Consider the following 19,058-nt stretch of genomic DNA (forward strand, 5'->3'; position numbering starts at 1 on the left):
AGGACGTAAGGGCCCTGGCAGACTGAGTGAGCACGGCGGAAACAAGTGCAGACCAACACTGATATTGCCTCCACCCAGTCCCAGATGTCGTATGTATTACAAAGGGTGAAGATCCTTGAGCATAGAGCGGAGGATGCAAAAGGGAGGGCTAGAAGGACTAATGTCTGGATTGTTGGGCTGCGAGGGGGAGGAGGGCGGAGACCCCACGAACTATGTTGAAAACTTGCTGCTGCAGGAGATCGGAGCAGGAGTGCTGTCACAAGACTTTGCAGTGGAGGGAGCCCACAGAGCCCTCACTACAAAACCTCGACCAGGAGCCCCTCCAAGATCAATGATCGCCAAGATCATGAACTATAGAGACAGGGAGAAAATACTGACATTCTCAAGAGAAGGCGGGGTGATAACTAGGAACTCTTCAAGAATAACAATTTATCCGGACTACACGGCCCTGGTCCCCAGAGGCAGCGGATGCGCTTTGGCCTGACTAAAGATCGCCTCGGGGCATCGAATATATGTTACATGCTGCTATACCCTGCCAAACTGAAGGTCCTGAAAGAAGGCAGATCCTATTTCTTTGAAACGACGGAGGAGGCCCAAGAATGGATGGACCAACAGGGCATCCCTCAACAGAGAGCCAGGAACGGCAACAACAATGGGGATGGACTCCAATGACAACCCGTGTGGACCTGGCACCGGAAAGGAAAGCCAAGACGGGATGATATGATGTAAGCCAGCTCGAGAAGGATCTTGGCGTTCTCAAGAGAGGCTGGAGTGATGACAAGAAATGCTGCTAAATAACCATCTATCCGGACTATGAAGCACTGGTGCAAAAGCTGCGGGCACAATTTTGGCCGACAAAGGAGCGCATCCGGGCCACAGGTGTGCGATTTATGCTAAAATACCCAGCTAAAGTGAAGTTGCTGCATAGTGACAGGACACACATCTTTGAGACCAAAGCCAATGCTCACGAGGGGATGGATCAGCAAGGGGATCCCACAACCAAGAGCTGGGAATGGGCAGAACAACAGAAATTCACCCCAATGAGACAGAGTGCGATGATGATGAGCGACCTACGTTAAAGAGACAAGAACCAGCACATTGATAAGCGGGAGCCCGTGCACTATTGCCATGGAGGAACCCCACAGAGGAACAGAACTCTAGATGCCAGTTTTGAGGCATTCCGCTGCAACAAGTATGCCCATGGAAAGGAGGGTGGCACGAGGAAAGCGGCCAAGCCCGAGCAGAGGGGAGGGTGGTTGGTTGTTTAACAGTTATAGTTAGTGTGGTTCGATTGGTTGAGAGACGGCACAAGTGGAGGAGGAAACACCTAACAACATGGCCATTTATGAAGCGCAAGTGGCAGATTTACAGAGACATACCCCAACGAGGGCAGCCAAAGCGGTACAGTGAGGTGGCTGACTTGCAAGGACTCTGAGCAGACAATCAACAGGGAAGGAAAGGGCCAGAACCACCCCAAGTGGAAGAGACTGTCAAGGGACGAAACAAGAGAGCCCCGCCAAGACACAGGCCACGCCATAGGCCCATAGGAGCAGAAGAGCCGAGTGACAGAGTAACTGAATGGGCCAGGAAAAAGCCATCATAGTTACCAAGAACGTCAGGGGACTGAATGCCTAGGTCAATGGACTGAGGGTCTATGCCTGGCTGAACAGGGCTAAAGTTCAAATAGCAATGCTGCAAGAAACTCATCTGATGGTTGAAAAGCAAACAAAAATTGCCAAGAAATTGGGAGGACAAATGTACAACTCAACTTACTCGAATTACGCGAGACAAGTACTGACATGGATTGCCCCAGGAGTACTCTACCAGCTCATAAGACAAGAGGGACTCAGAGGGCAGAATGGTAATCGTACATGTAATGCTGGAGAACAAGGAGGTGTGCCTGATAAACACGTATGTCCCTAATCATGGCGCAACAGTTCTTCAGAACAATTGCACCTCGGCTGGCCCCATAAAGAGAAGTGTCAATCATCTGGGCAGGCGACTTCAACTGCACATTGAACCCACAGGTGGACAGATCTGACACCAGGCAAAGACTAGTTAACCCCTCCCTCCCCCCCCCCCCAAAAAAACCTGGGAAAAATTGTGTTTCTTTGACTTATTGTGGCCAATAAGAAAAAGCCTATACTCAGGCACTTCGTGAAATTACTTCAAGAAATAGTGTTTTGTTGCACATATTGAATGGTTTGTTATATATGTTTAAAAACAAACCGTATTTTTCGAACTCTGCTACACCTGATGTATGGTTTATATGTTCTTGTCCTTTGTATCTGTTTTCACAATGTTATATGCACTGATAAAGACTTGCAAAGAAAGAGTGTACTAGGAAAACACTCTACGCAGAAAAGAGAGAAAAAATAAATGTTTTGAAATACAAACAGATACATTTGATTCACTAGCTAAATAATAAAAGCGGTGTGAACTCAGTTCCTTTGCTCTTCTAGTTTCTAAATTGATAAAAGGTAACACAGAGCTTTTCCCTGTGTAACCAAAAACATGAAGAAATAAGTACTATCTACATAACTATTAGTAAATAATCATATGTGGTAGGACGCCACCCCTTTTGTTTCAACCAGGCAAAGAAAGCCATCACTGCCGGCCAGAGCTCTGCAGAAGATTCTAGACCAGCTGGAAGTCTGGAGGAAGATGCATGCCGACACTAGGGATACACACACTATAGTGCTCCACACAGAATATACACCCAAATAGATTACTTAATTCACGGGTAGGGAGACTCTTGGGGATTACACAGGGATACATATCAAGGCACGAACACTCTGACCACGGCCCGCTGGTAGCAACATGGACATACACATACAGAACCCCCCCCCCATACCCACATGGTGACTGAGAGCGGAGGCACTGATGGATGGGGATTTCCAAGAGCACATCAGAGAAATGTTGGACTACTATTTTGACCATAATGTGGGGAGTGTGGACAGCACTGGAACAGTCTGGGAAGCCTTCAAGCTAGTGGTCAGGGGAGCCGTGATAGGGAAGGCATGAGGATTGAGGAGATTGGCAGAGCTGAGTGAAATAGAAAGGAACAGATGGAGACCCGAGTGGGTTTGAATGGAGAGAAACTGGCGGAACTCACCATGTTGAGGCTGCAGTGCCATTTGGGAGAAATTGGGGAAACTGGACTATGGGAAGTACATACAGAGGCCGCATGCGGAAGGGGATAAACCCAGTAGACTCTTGGCCTGGCTCACTAGGCAGGATAGCAGACACAACCCCATAAACACAATTAAAGACGAGCAGGGGGAGGAAGCGAGGACACAGGAAGGGATAAATGAGGTATTTTCACAATTCCATGAAAGGTTGTACTCCCGGAACCAAGAGGCGGAGGCTGGAGACATGGCCAGTGCCCTGGAGGAGATTCATCTTCCCAAGATAACGGAGGAGCAGGCGCAGATACTGAAAGCACCTCTCACAGTGGAGGAGTTGACGGCCCTAATAGCCGATCTCCCAACAGGCAAGTCCCCGGGACCGGATGGGTTACCTGGGGAATTTTATAATAAATACAAAGACACGCTGGCGCCATGACTGCTCGAGATGTATGAGGACGCGTGCGAGAGAAGACGGTTACCGCAGAGCCTGTCAGAATCAGTTATAATACCCATATTAAAACCAGGGAAGCCGCCTCGGCTCCTACAGACCGATCTCCCTGATAAACCAGGACTCCAAATTCCTGACCACAGCCTTAGCAAATCGACTCGAGAGTCATACCTACATCGGTGCACCCAGACCAAACTGGATATGTACCGGGGACGAACACAACATGGAACATGGAATCTTCAAAATTATCTTCAAAACTCTTGCTCTGACCCACAAGTGCGTCCGCGACCAGCCCCCTCCCCCTTACCTTGCCAACAGGTTCTCCAAACCTGCTGCTTCCAGACCTTCTAGATCCACATATTCCAACACGTTAATTGTACCCAGAACGCGCAGAGTGCGCGCTGGTGGTTCTAGCTTCTCTGCCATGGCTGCCACCACCTGAAACGCCCTTCCATCCCACATCAGGCATATTGACTCCCATGCTTCCTTTCACAGGGCCATCAAAACCAGCCTGTTTGTGTAACCTGCCTGTACCTGTAGTCCCTCTCTGGGTGACCAAGTATCTGTGTAATCATTCGTAGCTATGAATGTCCTTGTTGGGCGGCTTCACTGTAACCCTTTAAGTAAGCCCGCTTATTCTCCATGTTCTCAGCGCCTCGATGCCTGTGGGCTGTAGTGTGCTCTACAAATACAAAAAATAAAAATAAATCTGCGTAGATTCCACCATGTAGTGGACAGCACAAACCAGAGATGGGGAATGCTCAGTGGCGTCACTTGATGCCATGAAGGCATTTAATTCCGTTAATTGGAACTGGCTGCTGAGTGCACTCGCCCATTTTGGGATAGGAGAGGGATACCTCCGTTGGATAAAACTCCTCTACAGGGATCCTAGAGCAATGGTGAAAACGGGAAGACACATCTCAGAAGGGTGGAACATCGGCAGGGGCACAAAGCAGGGATGCTGACTATCCCCGTTGCTATGTATATTGGCCCTGGAACACTTTGACGATTTCCTGAGGGCCGAGTATAAGGATGCCGGAATAGAGAGAGACTGGGTGGTACACCAAATCTCGATATACGCAGACGACATGCTCCTTTATGTCGGGTACTCAAGGGAACACGAGCCGGACTTGCTGGAAGCCTTGGGCGCTTTCGCCAGGCTGTCGGAAATCACTATTAGCAAGGGGAAATCTTCGTTGTCCCCCCCCCTAGTGGACTTGAAGAGAGCTACCCATGACCAGTTGCCTGATTTAGGACTCCCATGTACGCCAGCCACCTTCCGCTATTTAGGAGTGGACGTACATCATGAAAAAGTGGGACGTGGGCTCTAGAGTTGGAAATGACATTGCCAAGCTCTAGTTTTCATAGTTCATCTGGATGGGGGTCATTTTGGTCGCAAGATCACAGGTTAGTGTTGAGGTATAGCCAAAACCTCGTTTGTTTGGTAGAGAAAAGGGGTTTTCCTGGATATCTTGCTCTTGTTGATTTCAAGAAATTACTTTTCCACGCCGTTTGATGCAATTTTTGGTGTTTATTCGTGAAATGGTTTATTTGTTTTGAGTTTTAGGTACACATTAAGGTACATCCGGGGCTCTTATGTCCCCATGTGGTCAGCCGACACGTGTTTCGACCCTCAGGTCCTTATCAAGGCTGATACATATTCAAAACCATGTAAGGTGACAATTGTGACATTAATGTGACTGACATAATATATTGAGGAATATGCATGGTGTTGGGTGAGAGTTGGAGTTTGTGTAGTTTATTACAGGTTACAATAAGTTCAAACATCAGAAACGATTGTGCAGTCGAGGGGAGAGAAGGAAGGACAGAAAAATGTTAGCAAAGGATTGGATTGGTTCAGGTATAGGTCATGTTTGGGTATTGGGATCCTCTTACCTATTGGTTCTGGTACAGCACCCCCTATGAGGTCCTGGTAAAGAATTGTCTTGTTGATGTGTCCTGTGCATACAGTGGCTCCTGTTGGGCCCTGTAAGAATGGGATTGAGAAGTTGAAGCTGGTCACTTTGTCCCTATTTAGGTTGGCACGTATTGTACATGGACCTAGGATTAGGTGGTGACCTGTTGTGGGGTGAACGTTTTTCTAATCGTTGCAGATAGCTCAGGCGGTGGGGCCAGTGTGCACTAGACTTCATGGCATAGCGTGGTATTTGTTGGGGCACATATGCTCAATACGGGTTGCGCGGAGTCTTAGTTAAGCAGTGCGCCTTCCCGTGGTTTGATCCATGCCTGGGTTTGTATGACATGAGCTATGTGGTGGCGCACTTGTGGCTGGGTGTGTTTTTCATGTGGGAGTGATAACCCTTGTTTGGTTAGGCTGGTGCCTTGATTTAAACCATCCTGGTCTGTGCCAGGTTTGTGGTTGAACGGTGGAGTAGAGCGGTCGAGCGCTGGCGGGTGGGCGTGTGCCTCGTATAGGGAGTAACGAGCCCGAGGGTAAATAATGTAAAACAGTGCTATTCGAACCGGAAGGAATTAGTGATAATTGATAGACGTGGCTCCCCGTTGGCATTTGGGACCCGACAGGATGGGGAGAGAGTCGTTCTGGTGCTAGATCTTACCTCGAGTCTAGTTGAGCGCGGTCTGTTTCCGTGGTTGCTCGTACGCCTGAGTGCCGCGGTCTAATGGCGTATTGCGCATGTACACTAGGCGATTGTCGGGTCATGTCCAGGTGCATATGTGCGGGTGAGTTCATCATGCTGATTCCTGCACATGCGCATTGGTGTTGTTGGTGTATATGGGAATTGTAGTACTTTTGAACTAATTAAGGAACCTAGTTGCTCCATGGTGGATGGCATAGGAGTTGGTAAATGGTAGGGTGGAGGCACCATAGTGGTACCGATCGTGGGCGTGCCTTAGTGACGGATGCGTTGTGCGCATCCGTACTGAGTGGATATCGAGTCATGTTTAGAATGCGCATGTGTAAGATTGAGTCACTGGTTGGATTCGCCACGGGTGTAGCGTGTGTTCTGGGGAGTTGTGGTTTGGAGGTGAAGGGATGGTAACCTAATTGAACCTCCAAGGGCCTTCGGGGCATGTGAGAGGTAGAAGGCGATACACATTTCTTAGTGGTACCAAGGATGGGTAAGCCGTCTAGTGGCATGTTGTGGTAATGTTTGATTTAGTGCTTGGTATTTGTCCAAAAGAGTGCCAATCTAGGCAGTTATCCAGTTTTTGGGTTGTCAGGGGTGTCATGGTCCTGGTGTCTGTCCTGCTAGATGGCATGGTACAGTGACAGAGGAGTGGGGTAAAGGGCATGCTTGACAGAAAGTGACTTTTACAGAAAAACATTAAAGTCATGATCGCTGTTAAGGCCATTCTTTACACATCTATAGCGACAGATGAGTCTTGCTTCTTCCTGTCGTAGCCTGAGTACTCTGTTGCCTCCTCTTGCTCCCATCTTCATCATTTTTAGTCCAATGAATCTTATCCGGCTCTTATCTTCCATCTGATGGTTTGTCTGCCAATGGTTGGCCAGGGGCAGCTTGGGGTCCTTGGAGTGAGTGCTCCCTTATTTGATTTCATATCTCCCGGATAGCACACCCTATGTATATTTTGTCACATACACATATCAGTGCGTAAATTACATATTTTGTTTTGCAGTTCAGGTGTTCTGTGATTTTCAATGGTGGACAGCCTTTGAAAATTGCACATTTGGTTTGCGTGGCATATTTACACATATAGCAAGTCCCGCATTTTGTGAAGCCAATTGGTGTCTGGCTGCTGATCCAATCTTTTTCCGAGATCTTTTTCGGACAGGAAAGATGGGCTAAGTATGTTCCTAAGTGTGGGGGCTCTGCTGTATGATAAGCTTGGATATGTTTTCAGACTGGGTCTAATGTGCTTGTCCATTAGTAGTAGGTTCTAGTGCTTAGCTAGTATTTTTTTGTATTTTGTAGCTGTCCATGTTGTATTTGGTCACAAATCTGATTGTCGATTCTCTAGTTGTCTTCTTAGTTTTAGGGGTGACTAATCTCTCCCCTTGGTGTGGTAGCTGCTTTGGTTTTGGCTTCTGTGAGGTTTTTGTTGGAGTAGCCTCTGCTTTTGAACCTTAGGTCAAGGAGATCGCATTCTTCGGTAAAGTGATCCTGTGTGTTGCAATTCCTTTTTTCTCGAATATATTCACCTTGCGGGATATTACAGATGACACTTTTCCTGTGGCAACTTTTTGCATGTAATACCGAGTTGACCTCAGTTGGTTTCCGAAAGGTTCTTGTGGTGATTTTGTTGTCTTGGATTATGATTCTTAGGTCCAGGAAATCTATTTGGTCTGTGCTAATATGACTGGTTAGTTCTATTCCATAGGTGTTTTGATTGAGGTAGTCTACATATTGGTTTAGTTTGTCTGGTGTTCCTTTCCATATGAGGATAACATCTATACAGCGTGCCCAGTTGACGATCAGGGTTGTGAATCTTGTCTCTCGCATGGCATGTTTTTGTTCGTATGAATGCATAAAGCAATTGGCAAATGCTGGAGCATAGCTGGCTCCCATAGCAATCCCCTTTGTTTGCTTATAGTATTCACCATTGAAAACGAAAATGTTGTTAGCCAATGAGAATTTTAGAAAAGTAATTTCTTGAAATCAACAAGAGCAAGATATCCAGGAAAACCCATTTTCCCGACATACATCATGATACAACAGCGACACATACTGCTAACACACAGGTGGCCCTAGACAAGATGGGGAAAGCAATGACATTCTGGTAGACGCTCCCACTGGTGATGATAGGGAGAGCGGCCTTATTGAAGATGACGTTGCTGCCCCATCTACTATATTACTTCACCAACATTCCATACAACATACCTGGGTCCTTCATTTGTCAACTCAATACATTGTCAAGGGGATTCCCGTGGGGCGGAGGGAGGAACAGAATAGTGTTGGACACTTTACAGAGGGATTATGAATGGGGGATGGGTAGAAATCAGGCTGCCGGACTTTGAACGTTACTACCTGACTGTGCAACTCAAATTTGTGGTACGGTGGTTGGGAGATGACACATCCATAGACGCATTGCTTTTTCAACCAGCAATACAACATTATTATTTGAGGGAGCGCCTATGGATAGACAAAGCTTCAACTAAACCGCTCCCCAACATGGTCAAACTGGGCCTGACCCTATGGAGGAGAGCATGGAAAATCCAAGGGATACAAGACCCCTGCTCCTGGCAAATTCCCCTTGCATTATTAGTCGATACCCTCATAGTCCCTAACAACATATTGTGCACAGTCGGAAGATAAGGGAGTGGCTCAGATAGGGGACTTATGTAGAGACGGATAATGGGTGGACTTCCGGACCCTAATGGAAGAGTAAAATATACACAGAGGACAATTTTTACTGTATAACGGCATGGTCCAGAAGATCAAGAGGAGGTGGAAGACATTACCCGAGGGGGACGAGAATGAGGGGGAGTTGGATGTGTGGTATGATGTGTCGGGAGGAGGACACACAGTATCCAGACTCTATGAACAGCTCCTGAGCAACAATAATGGGAGGGAGCTGCAAGCGAGAGCTAGATGGGAGGAGGAACTCCAAAAAACGTTCACGAATGAGGAATGACGCAGGACATGCTGGTATGCAAAGAAAGTCTCCAGGAACGCAAGATTTGAGCAAATGCAGCACTACCTCATACACAGGGCATACCTCACGCCCAAGAGAATGCCACTCATGAGAAGCAAGCAAACCCGTAGCTGCCCATGCTGTGCGGCAGAGAAGGCGGATATGCTACACATGTTCTGGTCCTGCCCGGTGATTACTAACTTCTGGGACACTGTTAAAGACAAGGCAGCGGCAGGAGATATCCACATGCAGGCGTGGTCGCCGGATTTGTATCTGTTTGGGGCTGTTCCCGAGGGGCGACAAACGGAGGACTCATACTGCAAAAATGAAAGACTTTATGTGTATACTGGCGAAGCACTGCATCGGAATGACATGGAACACAAGCACAGGGCCGTCAATGGAACTGTGGTGGGCTGATTTGAAGAAATGACGGTAGCTGAAATGTCAGTGTGGACCACAGCGATGCAGATGGGGGAGGGAGAAGCGGGGCCAAGATACTGGCATGGATCGTCCTCATACAAGATCTGTTCGGCAGCACTGAAGGACACGGTACACAAGACCCAGAGGGGCCGGCAGAAGACTGAACAGCCAGCAGCAAAGTGGGAGAGTGACTCAACGGGGAGGGAAGCCAGAGGCAATGGGCAAGCCAGATGAGTCCTGACCTAGGGATATGGACAATAAGGGGTAAAACGCTGAGGACAAACATGGAGGAAGCCAAGCCAGCGCGCCATGAAGATAGATGACGACGTGCAGAATCCAACATGAAGTGCCAGTTGTAGTGTGATGTTTGGTGGTGTTGGTTGTTAATGTGTTAACAAAAAAAATAATAGTTTTAAAAGAAATGCAGTTTGTATACTAAATTGCAGGGGCCAACAGACCTGGATTTGGGAATCCTGTATAGCGTAAGGAAGGCCTAATTTCACACTACAGTTCAAGTTTCACAATGCAATTTGAGTACAAGATTGCAAGGGATGATGACACTCGGATGGGAGATATGGCGGAGAACCTGTCAGATGCGAAATCCATCCCCATTAGTCGTTCTGGCGGGAAAAACAAGCAACTAAGATTAACGGTCAGGAAGCACTGGGAACCTGTGGGGATAGCAACAATGGGAGACATGTGGCAGGAAGGGAGTATAAAAGACTTTGAGGGGCTGGTGGTTGAAACAGGTCGAAACAGGGTTGCATGTGGGGCAGTACATCACATACCATAGGGTGGTGCAGTAAATTAGAGGCATGGTCCGTGGTAGTACTGGCAGATGAACCGAACGCCACTATAAACATAATATACGACATAGCAGATGGGGGACATGAAATATCTAGAATGAGATGATGACGACCAAAGTGGGGAGGGAAGTGGTACAGCTTAGACAGGACTGGGAAGAGGAAGTGGGTACCTCCAAGAGTGACGGGGTGTGGGAGCGTGCTCAAGGATACCACAAGAAAGTGTCAAGAAATGCTAGATTACAACAGATACAATTATACATAACACACAGGGCGTATGTGACACCCCAAAAGATAGCCAAATTCAAAAATGCAGGACGAAAGTCATGCCCCAAATGTGACAAAGAATACGCCGGAATGGTACACACGTTTTGGTCATGTCCGATAATAGAGAGATTTTGGGGAGAAATAGCACATAGGATGGAGGAAAAAGGGATCACAATGGTGGTGGACACAGTGTGGGCTTGCCTGCTGGGAGGGTTTCCTAGACCACGCAAGCTCAAACATGTGAGCAAATTGAAAGACCTGGCGTATGTAGTAGCAAAAAGAATTGCTATGGGGTGGATGGCCTGCCATAGACCAAGAATAGAAGTATGGTGGAAAGACTTGCATAAATGCGCAGAGGCTGTAGTATGGCAGGAAGCAAGCAATGCTTGGGCAGATGAGGAGGCTGGAGCCTTGATAGCTTGGAAGCAACTAATAGCTGAATTATTTGGGCCCACATATGATGAAGCAAGTGACCGGGATCAAACAGGAAACACTGAAACGGAATCCCTACCGCAAGACGGAGAAACAGAACATGAGGGAGAGTAGGCTCGGAAGGGTGGGTGGGAATGGGTGAAACAGTGGATATGGAAAACATGCTTTGTATTCAAACAGTGTTATATGCACTGTAAATTCGGTTTGTTTTGGTGTTGAAATAAAACTAATAAAAATTGTTTTTTAAAAAAAAAGGAAGTGCACTGCAAACTTTGAATAATACGTGTAATACCGGTTTGATTCATTTTTGAATGAATATGTTGATGGATACTTTATTTATTTTAATTTTTAAATTTTTTTCATTGATAATAGTCCCTGAAGGAGGTCTGGAATAGACCGAAATGCATTGGACAATACAATGTTTGCAAGGGGCCTACTAGAGAAAATAATTGAATAATAAATATACCTAAATTCAAAAAAAAAAAAAAAATTGCAAGGGACAACACAGCTAGATTTGAGAGTCGCGTATAGTGGGGGAGGCCTAAGTTTCACAATGCAGCAGGCTTCAGAATATAATACAGTAGGTGTACATCCAAGTGTGGCACATGCTAACCTTCACAGTTTTATCTGGATGTGACACAGGCTAATGGTTAATGGTATTAACCATATAGAAGGATGGAGGCCACGCCTAGATTGGAGAGTCAAGTATAGTGGGAGAGAGTCCTAGGTTTCATAATGCAGCAGGTTTCGGAGTATAATACATTGGGTTTAGTTTATAGCAAACACAGAAGGTTTGATATGCCTATACTTGGGAGTACATTTGTAATGGGCGATTGCTAGTGTTGAGTATTCCCTAAGAGAGTGATTCAGGTGACATTCGCCTGGCAATCTATGTTTTGAGGTAAGGTAATGTAGGGTGGCAGGGCTTTCTGGAGTACAGTGATTGCTCTACTCCCCACCCATGCCACACTTACTTTGGTAGTTGCTGCTGGTTGATGGCCGGCGTCTGGCTTTACTCTGGCTTCCCCTGCTGACACCTGCAGACACTATCAGGAGCCGCCTCTTGTAGGAGCCGCCCTTTGCCTTGGGGCCATTAGCCGCAGGGGCTGCACAGGCAGTGGGGCTGCCCTAGCGCTAAGGAAATTAAGTGTCCTGTTGCTGATGCTGGTAAGTGGCGGGGCGGGGTAAAGGAGGGTAGGTGCCTGGCCTATCAGATGCCGACTGCAAACCATCTAGCAGCCAATCAGGGCCTTGGGGCCGGCTATGTGGGAGGCAACAATGGGAAGCAAGAAGGGGAGAGCACGAGGAGCGCGTGCGGTGCAAAATGGCCATTTATATTTACTTTAAGGGGGCTGGAGGCTATAGAATGGGGATAAGCGCCTTACCTGCTGCCTGGGGAAATAAAAAATGCAGGGTGGGCCGATGCATAGGGTTAGGCCCTCAATGTTTCCATGCACCGTCTAGCAGCCAATCAGGACCCGGGGACCGTCTGTGTGGGAGGCAACAATAGGAAGCAGGAAAAGCAGGAAGGGGAGAGCATGAAGAGCGCGCACGGCACAAAATGGGCATTCATTTTTACTTTATCATGGAGGAAAAGAACCTTACCTGCTGCGTGGGGAAATTAAAAATGCAGCGGTGCGCTCTGATGCATTCATTTACTTACTTTTTGGGTTGAATAAGTCATTTGAAAGCATTTTAGGAACCTATGGTGAATGTATATGTTTGAGTATTGTGTGATATCACTTGCTAGTTTCATTTTTTAGTGTGAAAAGGCCTATAATAAATATTAGTATTTTTTATACTTTCCTGTTTGAATTGAATTGTGTGCTTCACTGTGTTGCCTCATTGTGGACCCCTGACCCCACTCTGCCTCCTGAGAACAGCCTGGACTGCTCTTAATTGCTACCTTGATTGGGTTTTGTCTAACCCCGGAGTTCCCTGTTCACATATCTAGGGTGGTTTCCTAAAATCTGTCCACCAGCCCATATTCTAGAAATCCATTTTAACACCCAGGATGTCTGACACCCAATTCTTCCATTGCAAGATGGGTTGTCTTGCCGTTTTCAGGTCTTTCTTGCATTTTATTCCTTTATGGGTCTTTAACTTTGTGACTTTTTCCCACAGCCCTGTGTACGTTGCTGCCGGTGCCTCTTCCCCGCTCCACTTTTTCTTCTAGAAGGGAGGGATCCCCCTTCAATCCCCACATCCTCTTCCTTGGCCTCTCATTGTGACGAGGAAGGTGGATCCCTCCCCGTACTGCGTCTCCCAACTGAAGACCTGCAGCTGCCTCTTCACTCGCCCCATCCCAGCTCTCCCTCTTACTGGCTACATCCTACCCTAGTCCATGGCTCTAATATCCACGAACCCTGCTCCGCCTCAACCCCTCCCTCCCACCAACCCAGGCATGGACGAGTGACCTGCGTCACACAAAAGATCCATGCTACAAATGAAGCATGGGAAAGATTGCAATGCTCTTTCATTCTTGATTCTGACAAATAGCAGAACATTATTTCTCTTAAAGGTCTCCACACCCATGCATTTGCTGCAAAACAGCCTCTGCATCCTCCAAAGACATGTGCCATTTGCATTATCTGTAAAGCGGCTACTTGGTCAAATACTATGTTTTTCTGTAAATATTAGTGTATGCACATGAAGGTGATGCGTTATTAGGACAACCTGCCCTCTGCAATTATTTGGTTCAACATTATGCCAATCTCTATGCACCTGCACCTGTTTGGATAATTATTTGTAAGTATGAGGAATGGGGACGTGACTTGGGAGCATACAAAGGTTACTAATCAGTCATTACAGTACTCCAAGCTGACCTTGCCCCTTCTGACATGCATCCGCCCATCTTCTCTGCTATACTTTCCATCCCCCAACTGGTTTATACACAGTTGCTTAACAAGTGAATAGGAGGTGTGTGCAATCAGTGATTCAAGTTTTGGGCACTGCTGTGCAGCATAGTTTCCATTCTTAGTGCTACATAGTCCATTTCCCATCCCCATGGGACTGGCATTCCAGAAATATGGATGAAAGAGTAAGGTCTACGAGTAAAAGAGTCCCTACAGTGGATAACTAATACTTTCTTACTATGGTCGCAGATGCTATCAGAATTGACATTGCGTGTATCGGGTGGCAGAAAAGATGCAACACATTACATCATCACAATTGACAGCTGAAGAAAGACGTGGCAGTTTGTGTGAACGCCCTATAGCCTGCTAGTCTCCTCCTCCTAATGGCACAAGAGATCTTAAATGGAATGGTAACTGCCAGTACTGATGACACTGGTTAACCCGCCCTTCACCTTTTCATGACTAATAGCCAGTGCCATGGCAAACCTGGTAAATCTTGCAAGGCATAAATTAGCTTTCCAAAATTGATTAGCAGAGTTTGCTAATTAAAATATTCTTGATTAGCAAACAAATCCATTTGATTAGCAATGTTGTACTAATATTTCTAATGCCACCAGAAGTTACATGTACCCTACAAATGAACAACAATGCAGCAGTGTTTTGTACCACTGTAGTAAGACATTAGTGAGATAAGTCAGGCCCTGCGAGTTCTTTAAAATTTCACTACACCTGCAGGACGAATAAGTTTACCCATTCGTCCGAAGAGAAATGCATTAGACCGATGGCAACGGATGACAACACATTTAAATAAGCTTTTGTTAAATGGTGCATGTCACTACAATCCAGCGTTAGTTTGGCACACTGCTGCCACCCAGAGGCCAACCCTGCACAGTGAAACTTATTTGACATTTGTTGCAAACAAAAGTTTCAAACATCCCATGCAAATGGTGCTGGTCCTTCTTAAAATCTACTTGATTATGTGAGTGGGCGAAACATACTTTGCAAGCCCTGGATGAGTGTCTGTAAAACGTCCACTGCATGAATGGACACAAATAGATATGATAAGGCTATGAAAACAGTTTGGTCAGTTCACTACATAAATTGCAAATATATAATATAATCATAATCCTATAGCAAAGCAAACTCTATAGGCTAACTACAGTGATGATAGTGCAGTGGATCTATAGATGTACAGACTCGATGGAACTATTGATCGATGCTGTGCGTAAACATCTAGTTGGCTTTGTCTATTCATTAGGTAAGTGGAAAGAAAGTAAGAAACTAAGCAGATTGGATTTTGTAGCACGGAGAGAACTGGGCAAACTACGGGAAATCTTGTAGTTGGCGGCCATCTCTTTCAATGTAGCTGGTATAAAGCAAAAGGGTGAGAGGACAAAATGTGAAATGGGATCTGTTTGTGAGTTGAGCACAAGTTCCAAGCTACAGGTAGCCAACAGGTTACAGAACTAGGTTTGCCATTAAAAGCATTTGGCTCTTTGATCATGTACATTTCCAAAAGTGTCTACTTGTCAATATGATATATCTTCTCCAACAAAATGAAATCTAGTTGACACTGATATTTAGATACACTAAGCTTGACTTTACTGTAAAATAGGGAGACAATGCATTTTTACAGTAGCAATACTGTAATTATGCATGATATAACCAATTACATTTTTTGGAATGGAATGACTGCATTTTAAAAATAAAGTTAACACACACTTGTCTTTGGCAGACAGGATACCGTTAGCTGAATAAAAGGTATTACCCTGATTACTTCTGGTTTGCAATTATTTGAAAAAGAAAAACAAATTCTTGCTTGCATTCTCACACAGGCCTTTGGCGCATAAGGGTGGAGGAGACTGCTGCACTCTCTCTCCATTAGCCCTTTTGACCTTGCAGTGAACAGAGAAGAGGGTGGAGGGAGCCCTGAAGGCAAGCGAGGAATGCAGGGCGATCTGTGCTTTCATTGGACAGGGTAACTTAAATAGCTAGGTTTGCTACACAAGTGGCAATTTAATTAGCAAACCTACAGAATTGCATAGCAAATTGGCATGCAACACTGCTTATTTTATGCCTTGTCCTGATATGTAGATTGAGGAGTGCTTTAGGTTCTGCTGTCATTTAGCAGGAACAGAGTCTGGGTTCACCCAAGCTTATCTTCGCGTATGTTAAGGCAGTTTCAGCTCACAGGCTGCATAAACCTGCCTACTAATGATCTGTAAAGCAGCAACAGGGTATTCAGTGAATACATCTACAAAATAGCATTGGCTTGGCTCTGGCAGCTAGAATAGATGCGGTCAAGGTAACATCAAACTTTAACCGACTTCTCTGAAAGAATACTACTTGAAGCTGCATGTAAAGCATATGTATCTGTAACAGATTCACTCTATAAAATATAATTACAGTAGTTCTGTAGCTTACCAACTGTCCAGGTTTACATGTAACCCCTAAACCGTACCACATGGTGAAAGGTGGGAGGAGGCTGTGCTGATATCACATGATGGCTCAGCAAAAACTCTGTTAACCATAATAAAGAGGAATTTTAAAGTTCTGGTCAATGAAATACAAGGGGGTCTAATAAAAAAAAAGCCTGGATTAAAAACCTAACATGTTGTTTTTATTTTTTCCAAAACTACTGGTAAACTACTTTGGAACTCTGGATCCAAAGATGGAATGGCAGGATGATGCAAAGAATGTGAATCTAATGTGAATCTGGGACGTTTTACATGGAAGTGCTATTTTCTTCTTCAAATAGCTCTAGGTGTCAGGGGTGTTTGATGAATAGAACAGAACATTCGCAGAAGAAACCAGAATAACTGTTCTTGCACTAGTCAGGCAAAGTAACTGTTCAGAAGATATGCCTGTTTTCTGAAAAACATAACCGTTCAATGTATTACAATTCTTTGCATGCCCAAAAACAGAACAAAGCCGATATGTTGGTTTTTCTTTGTTCTTTGTAACTTATTTGCTAGTTTATTTAGTGCAAAGATAAAAAACAAAGTTTTTTTCTCATTTTAGTTATAGTGCTAATCAGAATGTAGTTTACTAATTCTAACTCTCGTTTTTCCCCTTGTATAGCTTATCAGCCAACGCAGCCCCACTCTTTTGGAACAGGCGGGGCAGCTCTTTATCAGCCGCAGCAGCCTAGTGCTCCACCTGCCTCAAACTCTTACTCTAACACACCTTACATGCCTTCTCCTAGTACTTATTCTATGACTTCTCACATGTACCAAGGACAGCCACAGACTTCGCCAACCAGCATGAATCCTGTATCTTCTCTTCCCCCTCCGACTGGAGCATCCTTCCAGCATGGCGGACCAGGAGCTCCAGCATCTTCTGCACCTTATCCAATGCCTCCTGGACCAACAGGTACTCAGCCTGCTGCCAGTGAGTTGCCTGCATCCCAGAGAACAGGTCTGCGCTTGGAATGTGGTGGGGAGGGACTTTCTTTTGCTTACTAATTTGCCTTTTTCGTGAAGTGAATGTTTAACTCTTACAGGCTTGGCCTGCAGTGTTTCTAAAACATTTCAAAAAGAAACAAAAGCTTTACTTAATTTTGTCATAGAAGTGCCTTAAATGTCGGATCTTGCGTATCTGAACCCCTTATTACTTACACTAATTACAATCATAAAAACAGAGCAAGTTCGACCAGACTCATGCTCTGTATTTGACCATCCATTGATAGCGTTTCTTTCAGCAATCCTATGGCCTCGAACATTTTGTGGCATTTGAGATTTGTTACATTTCTTCTGTGTTTTTACTTTTATTAGAGTGATTTTTTTACAGTTGGCTTTAATTTTATCTTTAATCTGAACTTTATCAAAACAAATACTATTCCCTGGCCCACATGTTGCATTCTGGATCCCAAGATCATATTTTGCACTGTAGTAGATGGTAAACACATCCTCATAGTGGGCATATTTGACACCCAGGCTTCATGTCCTGTGGCGTGGCTGATGTTGCCTATGGTAGCACTGCCTGCATGCAACAGTATCAGGCTGCTGACTTGAGTTGTGGGTAAGTCTTCTCTTCACACTGTCCTCTCAGAACCTCCCTAATGCTAGGAATAAATGGAAATAGTCTGATGTATTGTAATTACTGGCTAGAAGCGTGTAATGCTGTGGCTACCAATGTAAATTCATATATTGGGCGTCCATCTACTTACTCTTAAAAACTGATAGACTTCCTTTGTATTTTCGTTTTTCTCTTGAGCCCAACACCAGCCTGAAGACACTCCTGCAAATCCCTTTTTTGTTTTGTTTTACTATATAAATGTTCAATTTTCTTTGTAAAGCTATGATTTCCACGAGACTCCGAGCTACACTTGAAACCAACATTGACCTTTTAACATAAAACGACCCTACAATAATCTTTAATGGGCCCACATAGTGGATTCAAATCAGTTTTGGAATCGAGTTAAATAAAATAATCCCTCATTTCTCTTTTGCGATCAAAGCTTTTCCGTAATTTGAAGTTCTTTTTTTAGCCTTAATATGTAAAGGGTTTTGGCTAGTCTTTGGAGTTCACAATCAGTTAATTGAGGTCCAGTATCTAGCAACACATTTTCCGTTCTTCAGTTTTAAATTCTTTGGGTGACATATCTTTAATGTCACTTATGTAATGAGTGCAAATGCTTTCTTTAATTCATGAATATCCCTACAAAATACAAAAATGTTTTAGAAACACTGTGTGCTGCATGTTTCCTGGGGCAACATTTTTTATTTCTTTTTTTAACCTATATGTTTAAGAATGACTGTACTGACCAGAATGAGCTAGAGTATTTAATGTGGTTTTGAAGCTTAATAATATACCGTGAAGCCGAACCAGCAATTTATACCAAGGTTAGTGTTTACCAGACATGCTAGACAGTAATGCTCTACCCATCACTTTAAAAATCTTTCTACATCGTTACTAATCAATAACTTGTGAATGCATGGTAGTATGTTCTTGTTCCAATAGGTGGGATACCAGACATGCTAGACAGTAATGCTCTACCCATCACTTTAAAAATCTTTCTACATCGTTACTAATCAATAACTTGTGAATGCATGGTAGTATGTTCTTGTTCCAATAGGTGGGATTGAAAATTAATCTGCACTCATTGCAAACTTCATCTCCATTACAA

The 19,058-nt window shown here is 44.9% G+C and overlaps 1 protein-coding gene across 15 annotated transcripts in view; it reads left to right on the forward strand.

The window, feature by feature from the left end:
• SEC31A (SEC31 homolog A, COPII coat complex component) overlaps window positions 1–19,058 on the forward strand; it is a 998,112-nt gene that overhangs the window by 838,945 nt on the left and 140,109 nt on the right. For 5 of the 15 annotated variants that reach the window (XM_069626132.1, XM_069626124.1, XM_069626126.1 and 2 more), the window contains one exon: window positions 17,012–17,347. The exons of 5 other annotated variants lie outside the window; for them this stretch is intronic. In XM_069626132.1, the coding sequence (XP_069482233.1) occupies window positions 17,012–17,347 (336 nt within the window). The remainder of the gene's footprint in view (window positions 1–17,011; window positions 17,348–19,058) is intronic. 5 more of the 15 variants (XM_069626133.1, XM_069626127.1, XM_069626130.1 and 2 more) reach the window with 2 other exon arrangements.

The sequence above is a fragment of the Ambystoma mexicanum genome, chromosome 6p, assembly GCF_040938575.1.
Source record: "Ambystoma mexicanum isolate Mex_15411 chromosome 6p, UKY_AmexF1_1, whole genome shotgun sequence".
Taxonomy (NCBI): Eukaryota; Metazoa; Chordata; class Amphibia; order Caudata; family Ambystomatidae; genus Ambystoma; species Ambystoma mexicanum.